General features: G+C 44.4%; 1 protein-coding gene across 6 annotated transcripts in view; it reads right to left on the reverse strand.

Moving 5' to 3' along the window:
• The window catches only part of FGFR3 (fibroblast growth factor receptor 3), a 56998-nt gene that overhangs the window by 19844 nt on the left and 10843 nt on the right, over positions 1-26311 (reverse strand). For all 6 annotated transcript variants that reach the window (XM_051618001.1, XM_051618000.1, XM_051617999.1 and 3 more), the window contains exons 3-6: positions 15055-15318; positions 10638-10691; positions 4757-4926; positions 49-172 (exon numbers count right to left, since the gene is read on the reverse strand). In XM_051618001.1, coding sequence (XP_051473961.1) covers positions 49-172; positions 4757-4926; positions 10638-10691; positions 15055-15318 — 612 coding nt within the window. The remainder of the gene's footprint in view (positions 1-48; positions 173-4756; positions 4927-10637; positions 10692-15054; positions 15319-26311) is intronic.

Here is a 26311-nt window from a genome sequence, read left to right on the forward strand (position 1 = left end):
TCCCCATCACCACGGATCAGGTGTTGAGGGAAAGCAGTAAAACCTCACCTAATACATCAAGCTGGTACGTGTGTCTGATATTGCCATATTTGTTCTCCACAACACAGGTGTAATTCCCTCGGTCTGACGGCACAACACTCTCCATCACCAAGCTCCACTGCTGGTGTCGCAGCTAGAAGAGAAAATCAAATCAAGCTTGTGGTCAAGTACCTTCACCACCAGACCATTCAAATCAGTGAACAATCAGTGACACACGTGGCCTGGATGAATGGACCCCAGAGTGGGCCTGAACATCACAAGGACCCATATTTCAAGGGTCATTAAAGGCTTAATGTGAAAAGGAATTAGGACCAATGCATGAACAGCGCAACACAATGTAACATGCTGAGACTGCAACGAGGACTTGTAGATGCTTCCACAACAGTAACAATAATGAAACCAGCTGACAGATGAACATGGCACCTCTCATTAGAATAATGGCTTCTGAAAGCATCAGCTAAGATAACTCAGATGTCCTCTGCCAGACTACTCTGGTTCAGAGACTGTAAGCTCAAAGTACTGCACTCTCACCTGCACATCTTTACCAATTGCTACACATAACTCATAAGGTGACTAGAAACATTAAAGATCATACTTTGTCCCTCATCTATAACGTATTTTAAAGATGTGTGCTATGAAGGGAACAGTGCGTGGCATCTGCCTGAACAGAAATGAGTGTTTACAACTGAGTTAGTCCTCTTAATACCCTGTAAAGAACAGAAGAAAACATGCCCAGGCTCAAGTCCAGTCCCAAAGGTGCCTGGTCAGCCCTGTTCTTTAGGCACAAAATTTTATCCTAGTTGTTTTTTTAGATGTGGCTCATACCCAGAACTGTTGGTTGTCCGGCAGCAGAAGGAAAGCACAACCAAAGTCTCCACTCTGACCTGCTGCCCTGTGTGTCCAGCTAGAAGTTTTGTTTCTAATGACTACAAAGGAAATAACGGATATGAAAGGCAAATCTTGAATTAATACAGAGAGCAACCAACGCTAATAAAGATGATTTCAGGATGCAAAGCTCTCCAAATCTCTGGATACTAATTTGATGCTTTCTGCCGCCCTGAGCAGAACATTTAACTTTATTAAACGTTTTGAAGGTGACTCCAAGGACACAGAAACAGGAGATTACAATAATGCTGTGCTACAGAACGTCAAGGGCTGATGGAAAAAACAAGGGTGTAATTGTTCCTGCAGGTTTATTGCTGCAGCAGGTGAACTCCAATATCAAGTTATGTAACCTCTTTTGCTACACATAAATTGCATCCACATGCTCACCTTTCAAGGGCCAAGTTGCAATTAAAGGCAGGATTTTGCAAAGAGAAGGTAAAGTCATAGCACTAGACAGCTTAGTTGCAAGAAAAGCAAGCAAAAGCCACTTTAACAAAGCCCCTTACTGACTAGCTTTCTGCATTCTCAGGAGCAGCACTGCTGAGCACCCCGCTTTTCAGAGACTGCTGAGTACAGCATTTCCTGTCATTTCTGGTTATAGGAAATAGGATGTACGTGCCATAGGTAAGAGGTATGTACCTTGGCTGTTGCAGATGCCTTGTCAGGTGTGACTGCACCCTCTGCCCACTGAGGACACACAAGAGCTCAGTGCAGACCCAACATTACACCTTTTGTAAAGCAACACCTCACCTGGTGCATCTGTGACAGAACAGCAATTTCAGGGTAAGGGGAGCTCTGAGAAGAGAGAGCCTGGATCCTGAGCTCACAGCTGAACATACCAGACTGTCAAGGAAGTTTCAATGCTAATTTGTGGCTGTTCAGTGGCTCAGTGCCATACTGGCTTGTCTCATAGCTCTAAGAGTTCTTTTAATCCACTTTTCAGCATTGCAAAGCATTTGCCTCTAGAACCCCTAGGAGCTACGCCAAAGAAATGGGGCTCCAGATACACAGATGTCTCCCTAGTCTGACCTGTATTAGAAATCAGGTGTTTGATTTAGGATGTACTTTCAAAGATACTTTCATGGTAATTTCAAATAACTTTTTGTCATGTTTGTGGTGGGGACTTTGGACTCTGAACAGAGAGGAGAACCTGGGGGGCACTGACTCATGGGACAGACCTTGTTTGGAAATTCTTCTAGAAGCAACAAGATAATTTTTTTTAGGTTGAGACTGGTGTCTAGATTGAAATGATAATAAAAAGGGCAGTTCCCAAGTTAGGATAGTTGCTGTACTTGATAAAACACTAGAAATGTGAAGTGACTTAGTGCCGGCATTAATCAAGTCGGTGAGATACTGGAAATCCCTCTGGTTTATTTGGTGTTGTCATTCTTGGCTCCTTGTGAAACAAACATTTGCAGACACACTTGGAACCTCAGTCCGTGTTTGCCAGACTGGTATGCAAGTCAGTGCAATGGTCTGGGGAAGGGATAATCCTCTATCTCCCCTCCCCCTCAGTCTTCCCTTCTAGGGTCATTTAACACACACAGGCTTACAATATTAGGGATTCCAACAAGGATTTAACCATTAATGCTCTTTGGGAAATTTTGTATGATAAGTCATATGAATTTCTTTACCAGTTAAGGATGAACTGTAACAAAACTAGGTTAGCCTGAACTTCATGTTTTCAACCCTCGCCCTTCTCTCCTGCAGACTTTACACCTGGCAATTGCATTGGGATCCAAATACCATTTGCAAGATTCAGAAGTGGAAGAGTGGTCAGCTGTCATCTGTTGACCACAGACCTTTCACAATCAACGTTTAAACTCTTCCACACGCTGAAAACAAATGAGAACATTCCCAGCTCAAAGATTTCTGGGTTAAGACCAGATCTTGAGAAGAAGTAAGCCAACCAAACTCTGCCAGATCTGGATCTTGCCCATGCTTTTCAAGCTGCCTAATCCTGTTATGACGTTAAGTTGTAACAGGGAATTTAAATCTTAAATACATGAGATACCAAGCAGGTTTTCAATCTCTTTTTCTGGTTCAAATCTCTGCTGATATCTATCAGTATATTTATACTGGATGACGTTTACATTAGACTACTTAACATCTAACCACAATTCAAGAGCTAAGGCAAGCAAATAAGGGAAGGAAAATCACAGGGAAAGAAAGATAACTTTATACCAAGAAAGGGACAAAGAACTACACCTAGACAGATAGAGAGCTTAAACCAATCTTGCTGTAATTGGCCTGACATTGCCTTCAATAGCTCTTTAAGCATCAGCTTGTTGCTGGAAGGTGCCTCTAGAGAAACAAAGCACAGCGATGCCAACGACTCACTACACTACCGTGCTGCAGAGGATGAAACTTGTCAATTTAAACTCAAGCATAGATTAAAACCACTGGGAAGTGGGATGTGGAATTGCTTTCCGCCTGAGATTTTTTTTTCTGCAAGCATAATTTAGTGCAGCTGATGTCACATAGTTTTGTAAAAAGCCATTTGAATGGCGCACGCAAGCCTGAAAACACTTCATGATGATCCTTACAGCCTGCAATTAGTAAAAGATGCGTGTGCTTTGCGAGTGTTATCTGCTGTTGTAAGGCTGTTTACCCACAGGATTTGCTTCCCCACTTCTTTTTCCTCCTTAAGTTTTCAGAAGCTCCAAACCTGAGCATGTCTTCAGCCTCGTCCAGGCTGGAGGAGGAACAGGGCTGAGGAGGGAGCTTCAAAGGCTTCACTGAAGCAATCACAAAAGGCTCTTTCAGGAACGGGTCTGAGCTAACAGGAAAGCTAACAGCCCAAAACTGCAGGGAGGGAAGACTTTGTTTGAATACTCTTCTGGTTTCTGGAACCCAGCACGCTTTGCATGCCTAGCTCCCTTTCGAAGCACTACAGATGTGGTAGCACACAGCTATTCAGGGTACTGATGAAGCTGCCTTCCTAAAAATCACCTTCTCTCCTCAGTGGTAGCAGAGGGATACACCAGGCCTGGCAGAGTGCTGGCTGAAACTAATCAACTGCTACCAGTTTTATTCTCCCCAAATAAAACCAGAAAGGAGTCTGACTGTGACCTCAAGGGGACAAAGTAACAACAACAACAGCAGAATCAGAGAATAGCTGATTTTCCTGTTAAAATCCTGCCATAATTCATCATATACAGTAGCACAGAAGCTTCTGGGTAATTAAATAATTTGAGTGCTATGTTTTTTTGTGTCCCTTAGATCCATCTGTGTACAAAAGCCAGAGCATTTTCCAGAACACCTTATGGTAGAAAGGAAGGAGGGAGAAGAGAGCAGCCAAAGAGCAGATGCTATTACTCTGGCTATAACGGAATCCAACACTTGACCAAGGGTCAGTGATTTATACCACAAGAATGTTAATGACCACCAGCACAACGGCCGATCTCTTTGGTGAGGTCCTTCCTGCACCTTCAAAGGATGCAGAGTCTGGTTTCCTTGAAAGCTGGGAGTAGCTACGGCTACATCTAACATTACTCAACGCACTGGGCTGATCTCCAGAAATTAGGACAGAAGTTTCTGCTCCTGCTTTCTCATCACTGTCCACAACGCAACTGTAAGACCAGCCTAATTTTCACTTAGAACCTGAATGACCAATATAGATGAATTCAGACGGAATTAGCCCTCAATCCCAAGGGACAGCAGCCTTTTTTAACACTTTGGTGTTGAGCAATTGCTAAGGCTACCAGACACCCATTCCCACACAGTCAGGACCATGCCCTTACACGTACCGATATTAATCACTGTAAAATACAATTTTTTACAATCAGTAGAAAACTCCTGATAAAAACAGAGAACCAAACCAAGGCCTTACCTTGATGCCCCCAATCCTGTGCTCTCCCTTGAACTCCTTGCCATTTTTCAGCCAGTAGATGGAAGGAGTTGGGTTTCCACCTGCCGGACATCGGAAGCGAACCGTGTTGGCGGCAGGAACTGCCAGCAGCTTCTTCTCCATCTTATCTGGCCGGGTCCAGAAGGGGACACCTGAGAAAGGAAAGACCAAGTTGAACAGGCCCATTTCTACCACGGAGGATATCAGCTGGTGAGCAGATGCATTTGAGAAGGCTTTGGCATGTGTGGAGTGACAGTTAAATTGCTACCTGCTGCAGTTAAGATAAATGACATAGAAATGCTTTCCAGCTAAATGACTCTCATAGATGTAGACAGGGTGTTTGCATTTCAGGTTTGTGATGAAAAGTTCATGACCAGGTTCTTGTCTCAGTACTGCCAGTATAAATCTAGAGTAGCTGCTTTTAAATCAACAGGGAGAGTTATCCCAGATCAGGATGAGAATCTGGCCTCAGCATGTAAAAAGATACAGATGTACCTTCAGGACAATAGTAGCCAAGAAGCATGAAGAGCAGAAAGATGTTGGAACTGTAAAAAAATGTTGATGGGCCAGCAAGGGAGCAGAGAACATGTGCTAGCTGAGTGCACTGGAAAATCTTGCTTCTCAGTGAGCACAAATGTAGTGTAGCCTCCTTAAGAGAAGGAAAGGAAAAATAAGCCAGTGCCAAACTGGTTTATCATGTTTATGTTCTTTAAGTACAAGTGATTTTAGTTTTAAAGATTCATGTTACCTTTGAACAGGGATAAATTTTAAAACACCAGTGTTAGCATGAGATACTTTATGCAGTCTGCCTCAAGAACAGCAATGTTTCTTGGCTGTGTTACAAACATTACATATTAGCTCCAAATTAAGGCAGCAGCAGCAAACTCATAATACTGGGAAGAAAGAAAGAGAAAGCTTTTTTTTTAAAAGCCTCCCAAGCTTTCGTTTCTGCTTAAGGAAACACTGCAGAGCTGAACACGGGGTGCTCCCCTGCCACACTGAGGGGCCCATCCAGGCCCCCAGCTCTGTGCTATGCACTGATGCCAAAGGCAGGATGGGCACAGACAACATTTTGGGCTGCAAAACAGGTAAGGGGAGGCCAAGGAGTGTAACTGGCACCTCCACCAGATGGGAAGGAAGCATGCACTGATACAGAGAACCCACTGGTTGCAGAGACCTGGGTGCCTCTGACCAAGACAAAGTGAAGGTGCTGGTCCTTCAAACTACCTGGGAGAACATGATGGCCACCAAAGCTGCTGGGAAAGCATCGCTGCTGGCATCCCCTGCAGTGGTGACAATGCTCAGAAACATCACCCAGCACCACAGCCCCATCTCAGTGCTACTCTGAAGCCTCTGCAGTCCCCTCCCCTTAATGACAAGGGTGGACAAAGTTTTCCCTCTTGTTGCATCCCTCTGAGATGAATCTGAGCTGCTCCCTTTCTCCAGCATAGCCCTGATGACTTTAGGTCCACAAGACCCATTCAGCTGCAATTCCAGGTAAGTCAGTGATGACCCCACTTTGGTCTAAAGCCCATAGTGTCCCCCATGCATGTTCCCTTCTGCATTTCACTTCCAACGACTTTGGAGGCAAGGTCACAAGTCAAGGCAATCCATGTACCCACTGATTTTTCACATCTGCTAACACACTCCGTACGGTCCCTCTCCCCATGGCTCCTTGCAAAGCCCACCTGGCCATGAGGAATTGGATGTCAGGAGTTACACCCAAGAAGCTCTCTGCTGGAGACAGCCTCACTGGGCGTGTTGCTCTCATGTCTCATCCACTTCCACACCTCTGTAGCCAATGACTGGACACAGGTACCTCAGTCATGCTGTCCCAGGCTTGAAATCCAGTATTGAAGCCTTGCATGTGCCCTCAGCCTGCCTTGCACAGCACACCACGATGCCTATCAGAGTCAGCTCCACCCATCAGAGGGATCTGCTGCTCACCCATGCCACGCATGCCTTATTTTTTAAACGAAAAAACTGCTTAAGGCCCTTTTCTTGCCAGGATGGCACCGGAGCAGGAGTACAGCTGGCACAAACAACAGCAAAAGGAGGAATTTCTGTAATTCCCATGCTCCTGCAAAATCCCTGGCTACAGCAAACTTTGCTATGAACACATGGCACATCCAGAGGGGCCTTAAATGCTACACAATAACGCAGGCTAAAGAGGGACACCACATAACCTACCAACATCTGACCTTAGCGAAATGGTAAAGAACTGCACCAGAAAGGCATGAATATTAAAAATGAGTGGGTGCAACATCTAAAGGAAGATCAGGTCTTGATGGTAAAGGACGATGATGCTATTCCATGTGCCAGGAAGGGCAGAGACCAAGAAAGGCTGGGCAAAAGCCCAGGCAGCAGCAGGGAGGTGGAGCTGGAGGACAGCTGGGGTGGTATTGGGAAGCCTGAAGAAGAGAGAGCTGCAGAAACCATGTTAAGAGACATCTGGTCGTTGGCTTATGAAGCCTGGGCTATTTTCTGGCCAAACACTTCCTTTTGGCAACACAATTCCTGGGGACTTCACAGGAGGTTAATGGGGCTACAGGGCAGAGCTCAGGGAAAGTCCAAGCATTGACAAAAAAGTCCCCCTTCACCAGAGATAAGGGCACCCAAATAACCCACTGGTTCTTGTTTGATTAATGTACCTGCCTACAACAAATCCCACTTCATGGTGGTGACATGCACCAGGGCATGCGGTTTAACTAGTCAATACATCTGCTGCCCCACCAGGACCAGGCTCCCTCTCATTCTGTGGTTTCGAGGGGCTCTTCCCTCCTTCCACATCAGCTGTGTGAGCTGCAGGACAACGTTTCACCACATCTTCTCACTGAAAACATGAGCTCGAGTCTCACAGGAGACCCATAAAACCCCTGGCTGCAAATTTTGCCACTGAAGCCAAGGGGGATTTTGCCATGGGCCATCAGAGAGGAGCAAGATTGGGCCCAGGAAAGTTTCCAGCAGGGAATATTCTCCATATGGAGCTAAGGCAGGATCCTCCCTCCTGCAATTAGACACAGCTTCTTCCCGAGTACCTCTCCTCCGTTTGGGTACTCTTCCATGCAATTTGGGGTTGCCAGGGCTGGGCACCCCTGGATTAATGTGCCAAGATGCAAACAACCAGAGCATTGCTCTCAAGTGGAACTGGAAGGCAGTGCCTACACATTGAAAGCTGTGCCTTTGTTCTCACTTTTGGTTTGCTGTGCTCCCAGCCTCCTTTCATTACCGCTTTTTAAGAGGCTGAAAATGTTACTTAACTCTTCAAGCAAAGCTTGCAAAGCTCCAGAGAGTTTCAGGAGTGAGGAAGGAAGAAGGATGAAAGACAGGAAAAATTTCTAGACCCGCTCTCTCTAAACTAATTATGAGCAACAATTCTCTATGTGCAGGTGTGGGGGGAAAAAAAAAAAAGGGACCCACAAACATTATCATCAGCCCTTTCCCATCATCAAACGCTAAGTCCATTTTGTTAGTCAAAGGCACTGGCCACCCATCTGACTGGAATGGCCAATTAAAAAAACCCAGAGCAATACTTGGAATAATTAATAGAGCCAAGTGCTCATTTAGCAATTAGGAGCTGCCACCAAATTCTGTGGCAGACAGAATCAACCCTAATTGTGTAATTTCCCCAGCTGACGCCTCCGAATACACAGCCAGATTTAATTGGAGATTATAGGGGCTCTTTGAAGGTGCTGGGGCTACGCAGCGGGGGCTCCAAACAAACAGATACAGAGGGGTAGGGAGCACTGGGGCAGAAGAGTAGTGTGTGAAAAGGGAGTTTTGGTTTTGTTTCAGGGCCAGGAAAAACAGCTGTAGAGAAGAGAGGTATTGGAAAGTCTCTCTTCGCAAAAGCAGATTGTGGCTTGTGACAAAGCTGCAACAAACAGGCCGATGATTTGAAGCTGCTCAAGTTCCTCTTTCTTCTTTACTGCTGCCAGTCCCTGAGGGATGCCCTGTTTCTGTACTGCCCATCAGGGAGGATGCTCAAAGGAGGGCGAGCAGAGCAGGGCACTCCATGTGCAGGGCCTGTCTCTGTGCTCTCCACGGGTTTTTTGCACCAAATATGACTATCTTTTATGACAGATTTCCTCTCATTCTCTTGCTTTGGTATGTCCAGCTCCAGTAATTAAAAAAATCTGGGTCAAACCCCCCAAATTAACAAGACTGGCTTCAAACTCAAGGCGTGATTAGAGTCAGCTCTCCAAGTTCCTCTCTATAAATAAGAGGGTAAGAAACTTTCTTGAACAACACAAGCCAGTAAATTGCCATATAATCACAAGGGGCCAGGAGACAAGGTTTTTATTCCATGATGTGCAACATGGCAACACTCAATGAGGCAGTCTTGGATGGGTCACCTCCCTCTAAATATCCCAGTGGCAGCGGTGCCGGGGTTAACACCACAGCTCCCCAGGCTCAAGAGATCTGTGAAGGGTAACCAGAGGGTCTGACGTCAAACAAAGCGACATAAAGCATATCCATGTCACAACACACCATGTGGTTTCACCGTGCCAGCTCACTAAGCTAATCAACCATTTTTAAAGCAGAAGAGAATCCAACTTTTTATAACGAGACCTTTAAGCCAAGCCAGCAGTTACCTTCAGGTCTAAAAAAAGAGACAGCCTTGAAGTCATGAAGACCCAGAATACAGGCTATAAATACATGTGGTGAAATGTATGTTTTCCTTTTCAGTGAAGAAAAATGTCTCTTTCTGTACCATAAACCAGCTAATGTTTTGTGATACCTGTTGCTAAGAGATGTGAGTTTATGACAAACCACATAAAAAAAGTACAGAATGATTAATTGCGCTCATCAGAGGTACGCTGCAGCAGGAACAAATCCTGACCAAACCTGACCCTCCCCTATACCTCTACCAGGCTTCAGCAGGCCTCAGGAGCCCTGAGCACCTCTGCAAAGGAGCCTGTCACCTTGCAGGATCCAGCCCTTAATTAGAAGCTATCAGAAAACCACTAACTGCTGCTGATGGGTCGCCTGGCACCGTAACTCACCATTACTGTCCACATACTGCACGACACAGTGGTATGGATTTACTACAGTGGGAGACCTGTTTTAAGGAGTTCTGTGTGTCCAATGCTATGGGCAGGAGAAATTTTCCAGTCTTGTTGAACTTCTGCCAATGTACATAGCTGATTGGGAGTTCAAATGCAAGACATTTATTTATTAAAAACACATACACACAGGCAGCTTGCTTTGCAGAAATATAAAGAGCATAATAAAACACAACACTAACGCCTCTGAAGCATGTAATGATCCTGATTAATGCTATTGCACTTAAAGAAACAAGCACTGGGACTGAAAGAAATTCAGTGTAAAAGCACTGAGAGGCTCCATCCTGGGGCTCCCTTCTCCATGTGAGGGGAAGAAAAAGCCAGTAAAGCCAAAGGGGTTGCTCCTGCTTAAGGCATTAGTAAATTTGGCCCCTGGCTAGTGTAAATTTTATGCTCTGCCTCCAGCCAAGGTGCTGGTAAGGACCAGAATCCAACAAACTAAAAATAAAACAGGCCAAGGCTTGCAATGGTGTAGAACTGGTGTAACGTCAGTGTAGTAAAAAGGAGTGAGGAAGGAGAAATTTTAACTCTAGCTCATCAAGTCAGATTGGCAGAAACAAGTCCCCCCTCCAGGAAAATCACACTAGTGCTGCTGTAGGATGTTGTAGCAGTCATACCACTCTGGCAGCTCTCTCTGAATTTTTAGATAAACTTCATCATGGTACCATCCTAAGGTCACTGATCTCAACATGGAGAAAGCTGCTGTCCAACCAGGTGAACATCCAGATCAGCTGATCTGCTTGGGAGCCACATCTCTTTGAAAGAAAAAGCCTCTGCAACCCAGAAAAAGAAATTACCTGTATCTTCTGACTCATCGTCATCATCTTCATCATCACCCGATGAAGGGGAATCTAGGAGGAGAAGGAGAAAGAAGTGAAGCTGAAAGAAGATGGTATGTGGAGACACTGTGTCCGACAAGGCTGCCAGTGCCATGGTGGGCTCCAGTGAGGGAGGACATCCAAGTGATGGTTCACCCTTCCCCGCATCTCCACCAGCCCACCCCTCCCACATTGCTGAGCTGGTGATAACCAGCCAGAAGCTGTCTGAACTGGCTGAGAGGTGTCATGAGTTTGTCAGTGCTCTGCCACCAGAGAGAGGGGTCCAGTGCCAAATACTTCTCCCTGTGTGAAAGGGAAGTTCCTTTTCACAGGACAAGCTCTCCCTCACTGTTTTTTCTCCTAGCACTCACTCTGAAGCCTTTTTACTTCACCAAGTCTCAAAACGACAGGTCAGCATTTCTAATTGACTTTCCCTGGATTTCTCTTTCAATACAATACACCTCTGCCTCGTCTCCCCTTGGTAACTCCTTGCTAAACCACTCAGACCAAAGCTTTAAAAACCTCCCCTTGCAATGAAACCTCTCTCTCGACAGACGTTTTGATGACTACTCCATGAGCCAGTCCCCTTTTGTTACGTTCCTCCTAGAGAGGCACCTCGAAGCTGTAATTGAATACAGGTTAACAGGTGGGAATTCTGCATCTATATCTCTCCAAAACATCCTGAATTGTTTCTCTTGATGTGGCCTAACACCTCACCTTCTCCAAGCTGTCCACAATAAAGTCTCGGTCCCTTTTCCCCCCACCAAATTACCACTGTAAATGTAAATCCCACAGTAAAATAGCAGCTTAGTGTTTGATTTAGTTTACGCAATTTAGTACAATTCAGTGTCTGGAAAATTTAGCATCACTGACTTCATACATCTCCAGGAATTTCTTTTTTAAATAAAGGCAAAATGCTAACAACCCAGCTGCCTTTATAGTCTGAAACAATGGTAAAAGACCTACAGAACTTGGTCTTAAACACTAGAAAATAGGAAACTTCATGAGTGTTCAACATGTGAGCAAAAATGTTAAGCATTAAATCAGACCAAGTCAGATAGAATCTCCTTCACTTCAAGACACACTTGAGTTTTCTGCCATTCCCTGGCCCACTCAGTGATAAGAAAGCATGGAGGTAAAAATGAAAAAATAAAACCAAACCAAAAAAACAAAAACCACCAAAAAGAGGAGGGAAAAGGCAGCAACAAATACTATTTCTCTGCAGAATCTGGAAGGACTTTCCAGACATATTCACCACATATAGAAGGAAGTTACACAGGAATCATCTCCCTGCTTTAGACTGCAATGGCACTTTGTGCTCTTTACCTTCTCTTTGGCTATGTCTCAGGAAGGCTTCAAGCACGTATCTAACTGCAAATCCACAGCTGAGGTCCTGCTGGCAGCAGAACTAGGGAAACGCCACAGGGCTTGCTGAAAGTGAAGTGGATGTTCAGGCGTTTCAGCTGAACCAGCAGGTTTAGTCAAGTCCCAGCAAAGGCAGGAACTGAGCCAAATACCCACCAGCATCGACAGAGAAACCCGCACATTCTCAGCCCTGCACTCTCAAATTTGGTTACCCATATATTAACGTGTGATTATAGTTTACTTCTAGTTTCCAATGAACCAATTGTGACCAGAGGTGCAGAATCAATTTTTAAACCAATTTAAACCCAAAAATTTCCACAAGACTCAAGGAAGAGTTTTTGACCTTGCTTGTGTTTCAGAACAGAGATGCAGCTTAGGTTGCAAGACCAAACATCACATCTTCAGAGCTACTGTCCTATTCAGGTTTCTAAAACATCACCTTTTTCAAAACATAACTAAAAATGTGCAAGGTATTTGTCAATGATTTACTAAAACAGTAATACTTTTCAGAAGTTGATGAGTACTTGTCATCATCAAGAACTGCTAGATGCTCTTCTCAAAAAGGCTTTAATTATGAATGGAAAGGGGGTTAATTTTTTGGTCACCTGTTTTGAAGGTATCACTCTTGGGTATTGTGAAAGCTCTTTTTGTTGGTACCAGCCTACAGTCTGTGCTTCTCACAGGGGTGCTGCTCACCACTAAATCCAAAGGCTGTTCTGTCTGTTAAATGATCGCAGAAACGCAGCTTCTGCCAACAGGGCTGGCTGGAAATCAGTTTCAGCATGCAGCCTCTATATGTGATCCTCTTTAAGTGCTCAGGTTTTAAGAGGACAGTATGTTTCTTTTTGTAAACTAGCAAAACACTCAAGCCCATGTCTGTCATGAGAGGCATTTTAAAGAGAACAAACCCTGCTATTAATCAGCCCGGTTTTCAACCCTGAAATGCCAGCGCCAGCATCTCCTTGATGTACCATCAGCTTCAAGCATCTCACTGCACACTGGGAGTTGCTGCAGAAGAGTCAACTTTTGCAGAATCAAAACTCATGGCCTCACGAAGGAAAATCCTAATATGCTCCTAGAATCTGGAAGCACCTCTCAAAAAGGGGACTTCAGTGTGTACGAGCTATTCTGAATATACCTAGCCTAGTTTTGCTCACTTAAGACTCCAGATCGAAGCAATTCTGGTTTGTTAGTACAGATTTAAAACAGTTTAACACACGGAACAACTCCAGCCCCAAACATCAGATACTGACATGAACACCCAACCAGAAACCCCAGCTAATCACTGGCATTACCTTTAAGAAGTGGGAACACAAACCACAAATCTCTGATAACAATCTCATTGCTGCAGTGCCACACTGAGCAATCAATACTAATTATGAAGGAATATCTGAGCATACAAGAGGCGCCACCATTGCCACATAAAGCAGAGCTTCAAAGTTTAAAACAAGGGCTGCTGACAGCTAAAATAGAGACTCCCACATTACCAGCACTTTGGTGGTAATGACAGTGGGCTAATAGAATCCAAGACTCATAATGCTGTCAGAAAGCAGGTTCAGGTTACTCGCTTGTTCTTAAGCTGTTATTAGCTATTATTAGCAAAGAGGAAAAACACAGGGGCTTAAAACTTTTTAAAAGCAAAGGATTATCAGCCCCTCCACTATGAAAAACAATTTCTCACTTTACGAACTTTTGGGGCTGGCAGCTGTTTCATTTGAGTGTGTAACCAGCTGCCCTCTTCTGCCTCCCTGCTGCCCCCTGAACTCAAAAGCATTTTAATGTCACTTAAAAAAAAAAAGAGAGTAACGTTTCTAACAACCTGCAGTTCCTTGGATAGTTCAAATAATGGTACCTAGTTACAGAAAGCCTTTCAAGGGCCAAATACTTCTTTAACCATTTAATTGATATGACCTTGAAGCATTCACAGCAATCTCCAGTAACTGTCAATGAAAAGCAGATGTTGGTGAAAGCTTGTTGAAATGAGCTTTTATTCTCACGATGGTTTGAATCTCTCACTTACACAAAATCCTATTTCTGGCATGAGAAAGCCCTTTACGGAATGGATGTGATTTACACTCACAAACATCTCTGTGTTTGGTTTTCAGACACAGCCCCTTGCTTTCTGAGGGAACTCAACTTTTGAAGGCAAGGACCTACTATTTGGGGATGCTTGAAAAAGCTCCAACAGCACAAGGGCAAAGGGAAGTTTTCAAAACTTAGATCCACATGGGGTTACTTCTGAAAATTCAGGCTTTTAATCTGTGTGATCAGAAGGCTTTCTATCTGCCCATAGTGATGACTATCCATGTACCAACACAGCAGCCTGAGATCATGGAGATTATCGTAGTGTCAGCAGTTAGCTAGCTGGGAAAAACAGATTTTTCTGGCACTGTTTAGTGATTCAGGCTTGGACAGCTTGTAGCTGTTCTGCCCTACTGTCCTAATCATTGAAAATAAGGCCAAGCAAACAACAGCATGTGCTTTGCTAACGTAGCACTTGTTTGCAATATATGAATCCCAATGAGTACCTTTGATGAAGCACATATTTGAGATTTACACAGTTTACAGAGAAGGTATTTCCAAAACAAACTAGTAATTTGTGATAACTGGGATGGAGAGAAAAGATTTCTCAGCTACAACAGGGAAACAGTCTTCAGGAACCTCCAGCTTTTACATCAATTTTGCCACTGATTTGTCACATAAAGTGAAAAAAATCACTTAACCTCCCTGAGCCAAAGTTCACTCCCTCACAAAAGCCTTCAAAGGCACATGTAGCATTGCATCTATTTGAGTGTTAAGGAGGATTTGGGGTTTAATCTGACTAGCCCCATTTCTAAGTCTCTCTCAGTATTAACATCAAGCTTTAACATTTGGCATGGACATGCAAGCATTATTTGATTGGTTTGTTTTGTCAGTCTAATCACTGCCAGGAGTTACCAAGAAGGTAGAGACTTACCAAGTACGTGAAGGTACAAAAATTTAAAATAAAAATGAAAAAAAACCACTTCAACAGTTGTATTTCTACATGTACCTGTAACTCTGACTGTAAAGTTTCCCAGGACCTCGTTGGAATGCCTTGGCTTGCAACTGTACAGTCCTGAGTCATCATAGGATACATTGATTATCTTCAACAGTTTTTGTCCAATATGAGTTCTGTTGGTAGGTGCAATCCCAATACCATCTTTAAACCAGAAAACAGACACAGAAGAGCCTTGGGTGTTACAGGAAAGTTCAATGGTATCTCCACTTCCAAACACCAACTCTTCTAGAAAGGCGGTCTCGCTCCTCAAGTATTCTGCAAAGGGAGAAAGAAATGGAAATTAATAAAGAAGTGCAGGTATCAGAGAATAAGAAAGCATTTTAAGTATAAACTTATATTTGCTCTACTGATGCTTCCATGTGTCCAGACCTCTTCCTTGCCAGAGGTAAGCCTTGCCTGCCCCAGGCAGGTAGTAATAGAGAAAGACAGTCAGGTCTCTGGCTGATCTACAAGGGTGGCTCCAACCCTGTAGTGACCAAAACACAGTCATCCCACCAGCTGCATCAGCACAGACCTCTATGAATAGTCATTACAACACCTGAAGTTGCATGTGGGGGTGATCTAGCAGAATTAAGTATGTCTGCTGCAAAGTTCACAGTTCAGTCTCTGGATCTTGATTTCTTTATTCCTGCCAGTCTGTCCAAAACCCCTGAGAGACCCAGCAAGAAGGGGACATGAGAAAAGAAATGGGAATAAACCTAATTTCTCAAGTGACTCTGGGCGTCCCAAAGGCAACCTCTGTGTGCTGAAGGAAACAAGGGAGAAGGGACAGAAGATGCAGGTGGAATGGCTGAAATAAATGAACCCACCACTAGCTCAATGGAGTTAACTCTGTGCAACAAAGAAGCGCAGAACTGAAGAAGACCAAACACAAAGGCTGAAATGCCTGTTTCTTCAATCCACCAGCTGCAGCAGTTTGCTTCACTAGTGAGGACAGTGAACCGTGCCACTGACTGGAGAATTTGGTTTTACCATAAGGTAAAGAGAGAGGTTCAAGCACAGAAGTCTCCCCATGGAGGAATGAGGGCTGTGTTTAAAGTGTGGTTCTTGCATGTGATGATCCTCAGGCTCATTATAGTGAGCTATAAACTCACTTTTGACATTCAATGGTTTATCCATCATTTACATGAGTTTAGTAGAGAAGAATTAGCCCTCTACAGTTGTCCTCAACCCAGCCAGACCAACAGCAAAGACTGTCATTCTCCCCATCTGGTCTATGCAAACCAACATTTCCACTTGGCATTGCCCTATCTCCTGGTTTAAACCCGCTCTGAGACCAGGGTCAGAAGAACCTTCTTGGTTTCTGTACAATATATATCCTGGAGGATCCTATTCCACAACAGAGACACATCAGTGCTATGATTATATAATTAACAAGTAAAAAGTAATTCAAAACAGACCAGTTTGAACTTAATCCCATCATCCAAACCCAGATGGCCTGAGCTGATCTCCAATAGTAATCAGATATGGATAGAGATCCTAATTTTGCAGTTTAAGCCTATTCAGAATTACAACTTGACTGTGAAATCAATGCAATTACAGCAGCTCTGTATGTCTGAGGATGTGGCATTTGCTTCAAGCTGCTCTTTTGCCATCAACTGAAAGAGTTGGAGCAGATTATAAGAGAAAAATGTATTGCCTTTCTACTTTTGTCACCCAAGTTTTTATTCTGAGTGTTCGCTCATGGTCTCTTCTCAACTGGGATATATCCTTGGGGAAAACAGGGTTGAGAAATATTCTGGTTCAAGTGTTCCCTTCTATAAGAATTTTTTCAGTGGTACCAACTTTGGCTTCCAATTAAAAAGCTGGTACAGCAGGCGGGGGTACTGATCTTTGTTGACTCTGATGGAAGCCCTTACTAATTTAATCTACCGGAAAACAAACCCCATGCAGCTGCACAATTCCTCCATACAAACTACAGTTTTACCCAAGCTGTTTGCCAAATGATCAAGACTTGTATATTTTGGCTTTTACATAATAAACCTACCAAACAGGAACAAGCCCAGACTAAGCACAAGCCAAGCTGTACTGTTTAGCCATTTAAAAAGAAATCACTCTTTTCTGAAAGCCGTAACAAACCTGCATTAATGACAAAGTGACACACTGGTTTTATAAAACATCATTAGGAAATGCTGAAATTGAGAGGAAATTCACTTCCAACTTAGCAGAACAACTGGGGTCTGAAGCTTCTTCTATAGGAAGAAGCACCATCTCTCTGTTTCTGGCAGCTTTATTTTGGAATCTCTTCCCTCAGTCTCCCCAGCTGGTTGCCAGCAGGTATCCTGATGCCTGTTAAATGTAAACTTCAGTCCTGGTGACTTTATTCGTACTGACTGGGAATAGTAACTTGGAAGACTCAGTGGTGAATTAAAAGGAGAATGTGATGAATGGTTTTAATGCCACTTCTTTACTCAGTTTTTCAAGTTTCACTTTATACGCCTATGGCTTAAAAAAATAAACAAGACCCAAAACAAGAGACCTCCACAAAGTACTTTAGTGTGCACTTAACTTAAGGACTTTGCCCAATTGCAACCTTGGAGAATCAAATTTTACTGTCATTCCTCATACAGCTTTCAAATACAATGATAAATCTGACAGTTTCATTTCCTTGCTGAGAACAGCTGGAGTTCAAAGCAGGGAACCAGAACTCACATCTCCTGCTGTGTGCACAGAACCTTCTTCCCGCCTTCCAGCTCCAAGTGCCTCATGTTTCCAACACCTTTTCAACAGGAAGGAGAGTTCCTCCCCCATCAAGACATGAGGGAGACATGATGTTGTCCTTCCTGAGGCCAAGCATCCAGCTATCAGATGGACTTGCAGAAGTCTACATCTCCAACCATGTTGCATGAACAAAGCAGCAGGAACTGTGTGTGCAGCCTGCGCATGGAAGGGGTTTAAGCCAGATGGGCTGAGCCCTTCTGGGGATCTGGGTGGGGATTTGGCCACCACCTCCATCCTGCATCTCCCATTGGTAAACCATAAGGAAACAAGCACAGGGGAGCAGGCAGCGAGCTCTCCCAGCGTCTCTTCCATCTGGTCACACACCTTTGATTAGGGCAGTCTGAAAACTTCCCACCACAAAGCAGCACAGCAGGGAGGCAGGTTTTCACAGTTCCTGGGGCTACAAACACGTATCTCCTGGATCTCTGTCCCAGGTCCTAAGGAAACCACCTTTGCTGCTGGCAAACAACTACTGCCACACATCCTTTAAAACTTCCCTAAAAAACCTACTGCAAGTCAGGTAGCAAAGGTTCCCCCCAGCTCTCCCAAAGGAAACTCCCACTTGGGATCTAACTGATATTAACAGCATCTTTTCAAAATCAACAGTAGACACAGGTATAACATGGGGAGTTACACACCGGGGAGTTAAATCGTGTAGGGGTTACAGGAGCCCACTCCACCACTTGCCAGCAGATGAAAGGATTAATGAGTTTGCAGCTTTAATGGGTTCTCAGAGAGGAGGAGGCAACCTAGGTTGTGGGCTCCCAAGATATTACTAAAATTCAACCATTTATTAGTTTAGCCAAAGCAGTAATGAGATGAGAATCACCAAGAGATGCTTCTGATGGAGATCAGCACTTGCAGCAGCATCCCTGCTGCAAACATGGTACAGAGGAGGAGGCAATTTTTCAGTGTTCAGAGGAGCAAAAAGGCAGCAACTAGCTGGAAAGCACCTTCCACAATGAGAAGCAGCTGGCCCAGCAATGCTAAAATGCTTTTGTATGTATTCACTTAAAAGGATAAGATACTTCATCTCTGTAGCTGCTTGGCTCATCCCAGCAATAATTCACTTTCTATGTGGCTCGCAGCTCCAAGTGCTCAAGTGTGTCAGTATTTCCATCAGATGTCTGCTCCTCTTAGACATCAATACTTGTTTCTGGATGAGCCTGGAAATGTTTTATTTTGGTTTTAATGCAGGCAGCTCTCAAGAACTGCAGGAGGATATGCAGTTTGTTATTTTTCAGGCACAAAAGGATGAGGAGGTGGAGGGTGGTCTGGTATTCCTGGGCTGCTCAAGGACCCCAAAAAAAACTTTCAGCCAGCCTAAAGCCTGGCTTGTGCCCTCCTCAGTGTCAGGGACCATTTCCAGGGGCTGTGGCAGAAAGCATGGAGGCTGCTCCCAGGCGGCGAAGGCCGTAGTGCCCGCAGGAGGCTTGGTGGGGTAGGAGAGCCCTGGGCCCCTCTGTCACCTCACAAGGTGCTGGGTTCTGGCTTCAAGACACTCCATCTGATAATTTCTCTTCACCTGTTTTTCCTTCTGGAATAGCTTCCCATGATTCTGCTTTCCAAACATCAGAATGTTTGGGAACCTCCCCATCAACATCCTCCTCCAGCAAGCATCCCACAGCCAAGGCATCCAGCCAAAACCCCACCAAGACTCCCACCACAGAGGGCTTGAGGAAAACCTTCAGTATCATCACCAAAACAATCCTCACCCCACTTTGAATCCTGGCAATCCCAGAGAGGCATTTTGGGATTGCTTCACAGCCCAGGGGTGGAATGGACCACGCAGCTCCCTTCCACATGGATAGTATTTTCCCCTTTTCAAGCTGGACAAGCAGTATTTGGCATGTTAACATGCAGAAAGATAGCAGTACTCCACACATTTCTCTCTTCTAGTTAATTCAGAAATGTTTCTTTTTCTATGTATTTTATTGCACCAAATCCACCGTGACAGGATATATTAGAGGATCACAGAGCTACAACCATGCCAGAGCTTTCTCCTGCCGAGTTTGGTATCCTGTTCCCAGGGAGATTATGGTCACAGACACTGAGTTGGTGGCTAACTGCTGAAAGGATACAGAAACCTCCAGCATCAGCAGGATGAACAAGGCCATGATGTCTAAGAGCAAATAGACTATCTCCAGGCTCAGAGCAGTTCCATGTCCTCCATGTGGGCTCAGCTCTGGTAAGTGTCCCACTCGTGTTAATGAAGTGTTAATAGTATTATTCACCCCCCACAACAGTGTTTTTCCCAATGCCTGTGTCACTGCTTCTGGGATGGGGCTGCTTCCCACCTCACCTCAGGACTTCTGCACAGGGAAGAAGAAACTTCACTGCCCACAAGGGAAATCAAATACTTTTCTTGCTGAACACTGTTCATTTAGGACTTCCCTTAATTTAAACAAAAGCCAGGAGGGGTGACAGGGGGTGACAAAGAGGTGACAAGCAGCCCTAGTGCCACCTTCTGTGAGCATCCTTCCATGTCCCTGCTGTTCCCTCCAGCTGCCCAGACAAGCAGCCAGGCCCCAGGAGAATACTGGAAACCACCAAACCAGCCCCAGGCACTGCACCCATCAGCAGCCCCAGGGTGAGGTGGGCAGATAAGATCATGGGATTGCCTGTTTATCCAAGTGCCTGCCTTGTCAGGGCAGATAAGATCAAGGGACCAGCCCTGCAGCAGAGCTCACCTAAAGTCACCACATACCCTCACAGCACAGCGGGGGCAACTTTTTATATAATTTTTTTGGCAGTGCTTTATGCAAGGCAGAGCTTCCTTTCCTTTCTGCAGCAGCCACAACAGCATCAGTGGTGGAGCATCCTTGCCTGGTCATAGCCCTGATGCCCAAAGGGCACATCACCAGCCTGGCACAGCAAAATATAATATATAAAATATATACCTATACATACATACATGGATAATTTATAACATATGTTACATATATAGCATATTTTATGTGTATGCTATTATATATTATCCATAACATAAAAAGTAATATAGAAAATACAGACGAATCTTGTATCTCTTCCCCCTATTTTCTACCCCCTCAAGACCAAGTTCCCTCTTGGAGCACCTTTCCCAATGTCAGCCTGCAGCTGTCCCAGGAAGAAGGGGTTCCACTCCATCAATCACAGCAGCACTGGATGGTTTTCCAAAGCACCATAATTTCCCACAGTGGTGTTAGGTGGGTTATCTTCCCTGCTCAATGGAGCTCAAACCTCAGCAAACAAGAAAAGATTAAAAATCTGTTTGCTTCTTGTAACAGCCTAAACCATGATCAAGAAATGTGCCCTTAGGAAACCATGTCTGAAAAGCGTTTGCCTCCATCATTTGAAGGTGCCACTTTATCTTTCATCTATTGCACATCTTTGCCTGGGGGGGGATATAGTTCTGGAAAAGCTTAAAATAGGTTTCCCAATAATAATGCAAGGTAAACTGTTTATACTGTATTACTTCTGCAATGGCCTATGCAATTGCTGCTATCAGACAGCATTTCTTGATGTTCACAAGGTTCTGCTGCACTGTATTACCAGCCAGTGGGGTTTTTGTAGATCTGTGGCAGGAGGAAAGCAAGCTTTTTTCCCTAGAGGATCAGCAGAATGATAACCAGGTTAAATTCTGTCATATGCAGCTTTCTTTGTAAACAAGAGATTATGGAAATAATAAAAAAAAAAAGACCTCTAGTGTTTAGCTTGGCTATCCCCGACTTTGGAAGAGCTTCTCAAATGGAAAAGCAGATGTTGCAAATCTGCCTTATCTATGGAGCAACTGTTGACTCTGTTGTGCAAATCCTAATTTACATCTGCATGAAAGGTTTCAGAGATTAAATGGCATTCAAGGAGGAATATTAGCTTTTCTCCCTCCCTCCAGCTCTCCTTTGAATGGATTTACTACTGGCAATTAGCTTTCTGTTCCACCGGCCAAGTAGAAAACAGGATTCATCAGGACTCTACAGTATCCTCCTTTTAATGGACTGTTTTCTCAAATCAACCAATTCAGATCCAGAGAGTTAGAAGAAGAAATAAATCACCACAAAGCTAAAACAGTTACAAAAAGACTTTGGCCAGGAGGATTTCCCTATGGCACTTGGAAAGCCCTGAGGAGGGGGGAAAAAAACCCCTTGAACAAATCAAAAGGGTCTCCTGGCTACACCTAAGACGAATGGGAATGCAAAACCCAAGAGACACAAAGTTTTGGTTGCTGCTGAGAGTGCAGAACCTGTCCCAAAGACAGCTGGGGCTTTGCGGGCTTAAAGAACGGGCAGTGATGGGGTTTTCCTCAAAATCTGGCCAGACTGTGCAATCAAACACTTCCCTTGGTTCCCCACTTGAAACACAAGCGTGAACCAACCACCACCTGTATTTTTTTTATCTCACACAAATAAAAGAACTGATATGAAATGTCCTCAATTTCTTCATCAGTGGTCCCAAAAGTCAGGGAGCAATGGAGTGGAGGGGTGGGGATGATGCAGACCTCAGGCTGTGCTGCTTCATGTGTCCTATGAGAGCTCCTGGCTCAAGCTGAAGCACCACAAGGATGCCCATGCGGATGGTTCCTGGATGCCAAAACCTTTGTGTTTCCCTCAAGAGGAGGGCAGCAATGAGCTGTATCAGATCTCAGCAGCCCATACTTGTAGTGGAGATGACACCAGCCCCAGCCTGGTGGGTGCATCCTTGCAGCTGGCTTGCCCACATGTCAACAGCCCATCTCACCCAACTGCTGCAGCCAAACAGGGTCAAGCCAGCCTGCTCCCCACTCAAGGTGGAGTGATGGGACACCCGCTGGGCTGATCCTAGGTGAAGCAGAACAGACTGTGCTGACCAATGGGTCATGATCCTTTTGGTGTCTGCCTCTTGTTGCCTCTGAAGAATAGTGGCTAACTTGGCCATAGCTTTTGCACAGCACAGCAGGGACATCCCAGCTCACAGACAGATCCTACCACAACACAGCTGATGTTTTTACATTCCTGCACTTCATGGCTGAGAAAGTCCAAAAAACCCCTCATCCTTGCAACAAGAAAGCAACTGCCCCAATCCCTTTCCAAAGCCAATGGAGGCAGCTAAGGAAACTGAGGCATGGGCTGAGGCTTTCCAGCATCCCAACTGAGCAAAGCTTGTCCCCAGCCTCATCAGAGTCCCACCAGAGAAGTATGGGGCCCTGCAGAAGCACGGAGCCCCTGAGCAAGCCTTTGTTCTAGCAGCATCAGTGCTCCATGCCAGCCCTCCTGGCTTCGTTGCACCCAGGGTACCTGGTAGGGTTTTGTAGATGACATACACCAGGCAATTAGCAAAGCTTGCAACAAGAAATTCAAATTTCACAAACGAGTGCTCCACAAAGCGTAACAAAAGGAGACAATTTCAACCTTTGGAAATATTTTTAAACTGTCTTATTAAATCCTTAAAAGAATAAGTACACATTGCTGAGTAATTTTTTTGAGTTATTTTTTCTGGGTTCCTCCTCTACATCCTCACCTCCTTCCTAAAATCCTTTTGAAGTTTTCAACCTCCAGGGTGGGTTTTCAGCTATTTAGTGAATTCTAGGAAAATGTTCACCACCTCTTAACTGCTCTTGTGGATTAACTTTTTTTTTTTTTTACAGTACACAAGTTCAACAGGCCCAGTTTAGGTTTACTTCAGAGGAACTTTTTAAGGGATGCAAAGAGTCACAGTCCCTTTACAATTCCCAGGCAGGTCTGGCCCTGGCAATTACTTGTGATGCTTTTCTGAAGTGGGCTTTGAGATCACATGGCATCAGAAAAAATTTGCTGTAAAGCCCCAGCCTTTCCCCTTCGGTTCACAGCTATGCAGTTCCCAAATCCCAGCTCCTCTGCACTTCCCTTGCACTTTTAATGTGCACTCCTCTAATCTTCATTTAATGCAGGCAGCTGGCTGCAAATACCCCCAAACAATGACTTTAATCCTAAGTATCCCGAAGCCCCCCACCCCTTCCTCCCCGAACCAAAACTGAAGGGAAATAAATAAATAGAAAGAACAGCCTCATGACAGCAAGATGGAGAAATCCAAGCTATCCACTACTGGGCCAAAGGAGCAGAAAGACACAATGAGCTAAATTTTGCCTGGTTTGCTAATTAAAAACGGAAGCTACCCCACTCCGGAGCCAAGGCAGGGATATGGGGGGAGTTCTCATGCTATTCAAAAAATCGGCTTCCAACTGGGACCATATTCACTCCACATTAATTGTCATTCAAACTACGAGTGTCCTAGTTTCAAAATGAAAACTACTCTCCAGTGTAGCTAGTGAAAACTAACACCAGTTTCGAGGCATTAAACAAAATTTATTGATTGCATTTTCCCACCCACTAAAACTTTAATAAGCATTAAACCTCAAACTCCTGGCCCTGTTTCCTCCCTCTACCCTCTTGCTCCATAAAAAGGGTCAGGCTCCTCTATATGGAGATTAGGACTTAATGTTTGGTATTTGTTTATGAGCCTATCAATTGCCTCTATTTCAGGGGGGAGGAAAAAGCACATCTGAAAAAAAAAAAAACCTCTCTTGTACACGGATTAAGAGAGGGCAAAGGTTTAGAGTAGTTTGGGTGGGGTGTGTTTTTTTCAACTGATTGTGGAGCTTAGATATATGACAGATCATGTTCACATGAATGAAAATAAGTAAATATTCCCTTTTTGCAAGTTTCCCTTGAGTTACATAAAACGGTATTTTTCAAAGATCCCGATTTCTCAGTAATAAGATGTAAAACTTAAGTCTCCTCTGCAAGCTGGTTTTCAGCTGTGTAAAAGGAAAAACAAAATAATTTGGGGGCCACTCTGTCTGCGTACTTAGTAAAAAAAACAAAGGCCAAACATTTGAAATGCAAAGGTCGGTGATTAAGCCCAGAAATCCATATCTAAGCATCAAAATGAATAGCCAGATTTTAAAAAGTGCTTAAGCGATTTAAATGCAGAGCCTGACCTGGCTCAGCATCTTTCAAAACCAAGCCTGTTATTTCAGTGCCTCAAGCAAGATTTAGGTGCCAGGTACCCAAGTTGGAGAAGTTTAACAGTAATCTCCTTTCAGGAACTCTGATCTACTTTAATCTAAAGTCACGAATGACAAACAAAGATTTTGTTATTTAGAACGCATTTCTAAGTAAAGCTGCAACTCCTTGTGCTAAACTCTCCTCTTATCCTTCAGCATTATTAGAAGTCAGGAGAGACTGCAAAAGAAAAGTGGATGTCAAAAATTCTTTTATTTCTCCTCTTTAAAGAAGGTTACTAAAGGGATTAGGCAGCTTTGAGTTCACTGCTCTGTTAAATCAACCTTAGAATATTTTTTCAGCTTGTTTGACTTGCTGTTTCTGTGTACATTTGTGTTTTCACCTTTCTACATTCAAAATCCCATGCTTAGCGTTTGTTCTGTGCTTCTCACAGGAAAATTGGTCGGTTCTTTATTTGTATTAAGTCTACACAGTTATAGAAAACAGACTTGGAAAACAATCCCTAAATTACCAGGACTTACCGGCTTCCATTCCTACGCGCGCACACACACAGGGCATCACATACCATCCGACCCAAACGCAGTGGTTTATCATTTCCAGCAGCAACAACAGGGCATCAGGTTCACCAGAGCAGACCTTTTAATGGTCCCCTGCAACCGTATCTATTTCAGAGGGTTTTGGACTGCACGTAATAAATTAAGACAGAGTTCAAGGAAGTCATGCATGTCTTGGTTCCCACTCCCTTCAAGCGGTTTTAATGCCCCCAAATAATCATCTTCTACAAATTGTATTACTTTAGGCTCCAGTAATGCCAGCAGCAGGTTAGACACCTTTATACACGTTTATTTTTATGCTGCCACAAGGAAATGCAGACCCTCTGAAAAGAGCCACTTCCAGTGTCCTGCAGCAGGACATGGCTAGTCCTGCCTGCACGAGCCAGGGACCTACAACAAGCACTTTTGGACACCTGCCCCGTGCTCCACAGTCTGATTTTCCCAGGTTTTCTGTTCTTTACCCCACCAGAAACACTTCTAAAACCTCTTACCCTCTGTGAACAACCTTTGAGAGATGGACACTGTTGCAACAGCAAGGATGGCCATTGCAACAGGCATGCAAAGGGAGAAAGAAAATACCCACACTTCTCTCTGGCAGGCAGAAAATGTGGATGATAAAAACTGAGCCCAGGAGACACCCAAGAGCTGGCATTTGTCTGCAAGTCGGGCATTGATGCTAAGCTTCAGTCACGCTCCCTTGGGTGGGATAGGTGAACAAAGGATCACCCTGCACCAACCGCTAGCAACATACACTAAGTTGGACAACCTCCCCACATATTTCTAACTATTTATCCATGTTGATGTACACACCCTAAGTGAAGCAAGAGCTGCCCACAGCATTCTGGCCCCTGCCCCCAACCTTTCTGAGGGCAGAGGGCTAATTCAGGGTCATCTCCTCTTCCTCCCTGCTCTGGGACACCACACGTCGCTCCTCCAACTACTCCTTCTCATCCCCCAAACAGCCAGGCTCAATCACCAGGCGAAGTTAATCCTGCAAAGTCTGCACTGCTCGCCAGC

This window comes from Apus apus, chromosome 4 (genome assembly GCF_020740795.1).
Source record: "Apus apus isolate bApuApu2 chromosome 4, bApuApu2.pri.cur, whole genome shotgun sequence".
NCBI classification, from domain to species: domain Eukaryota; kingdom Metazoa; phylum Chordata; class Aves; order Apodiformes; family Apodidae; genus Apus; species Apus apus.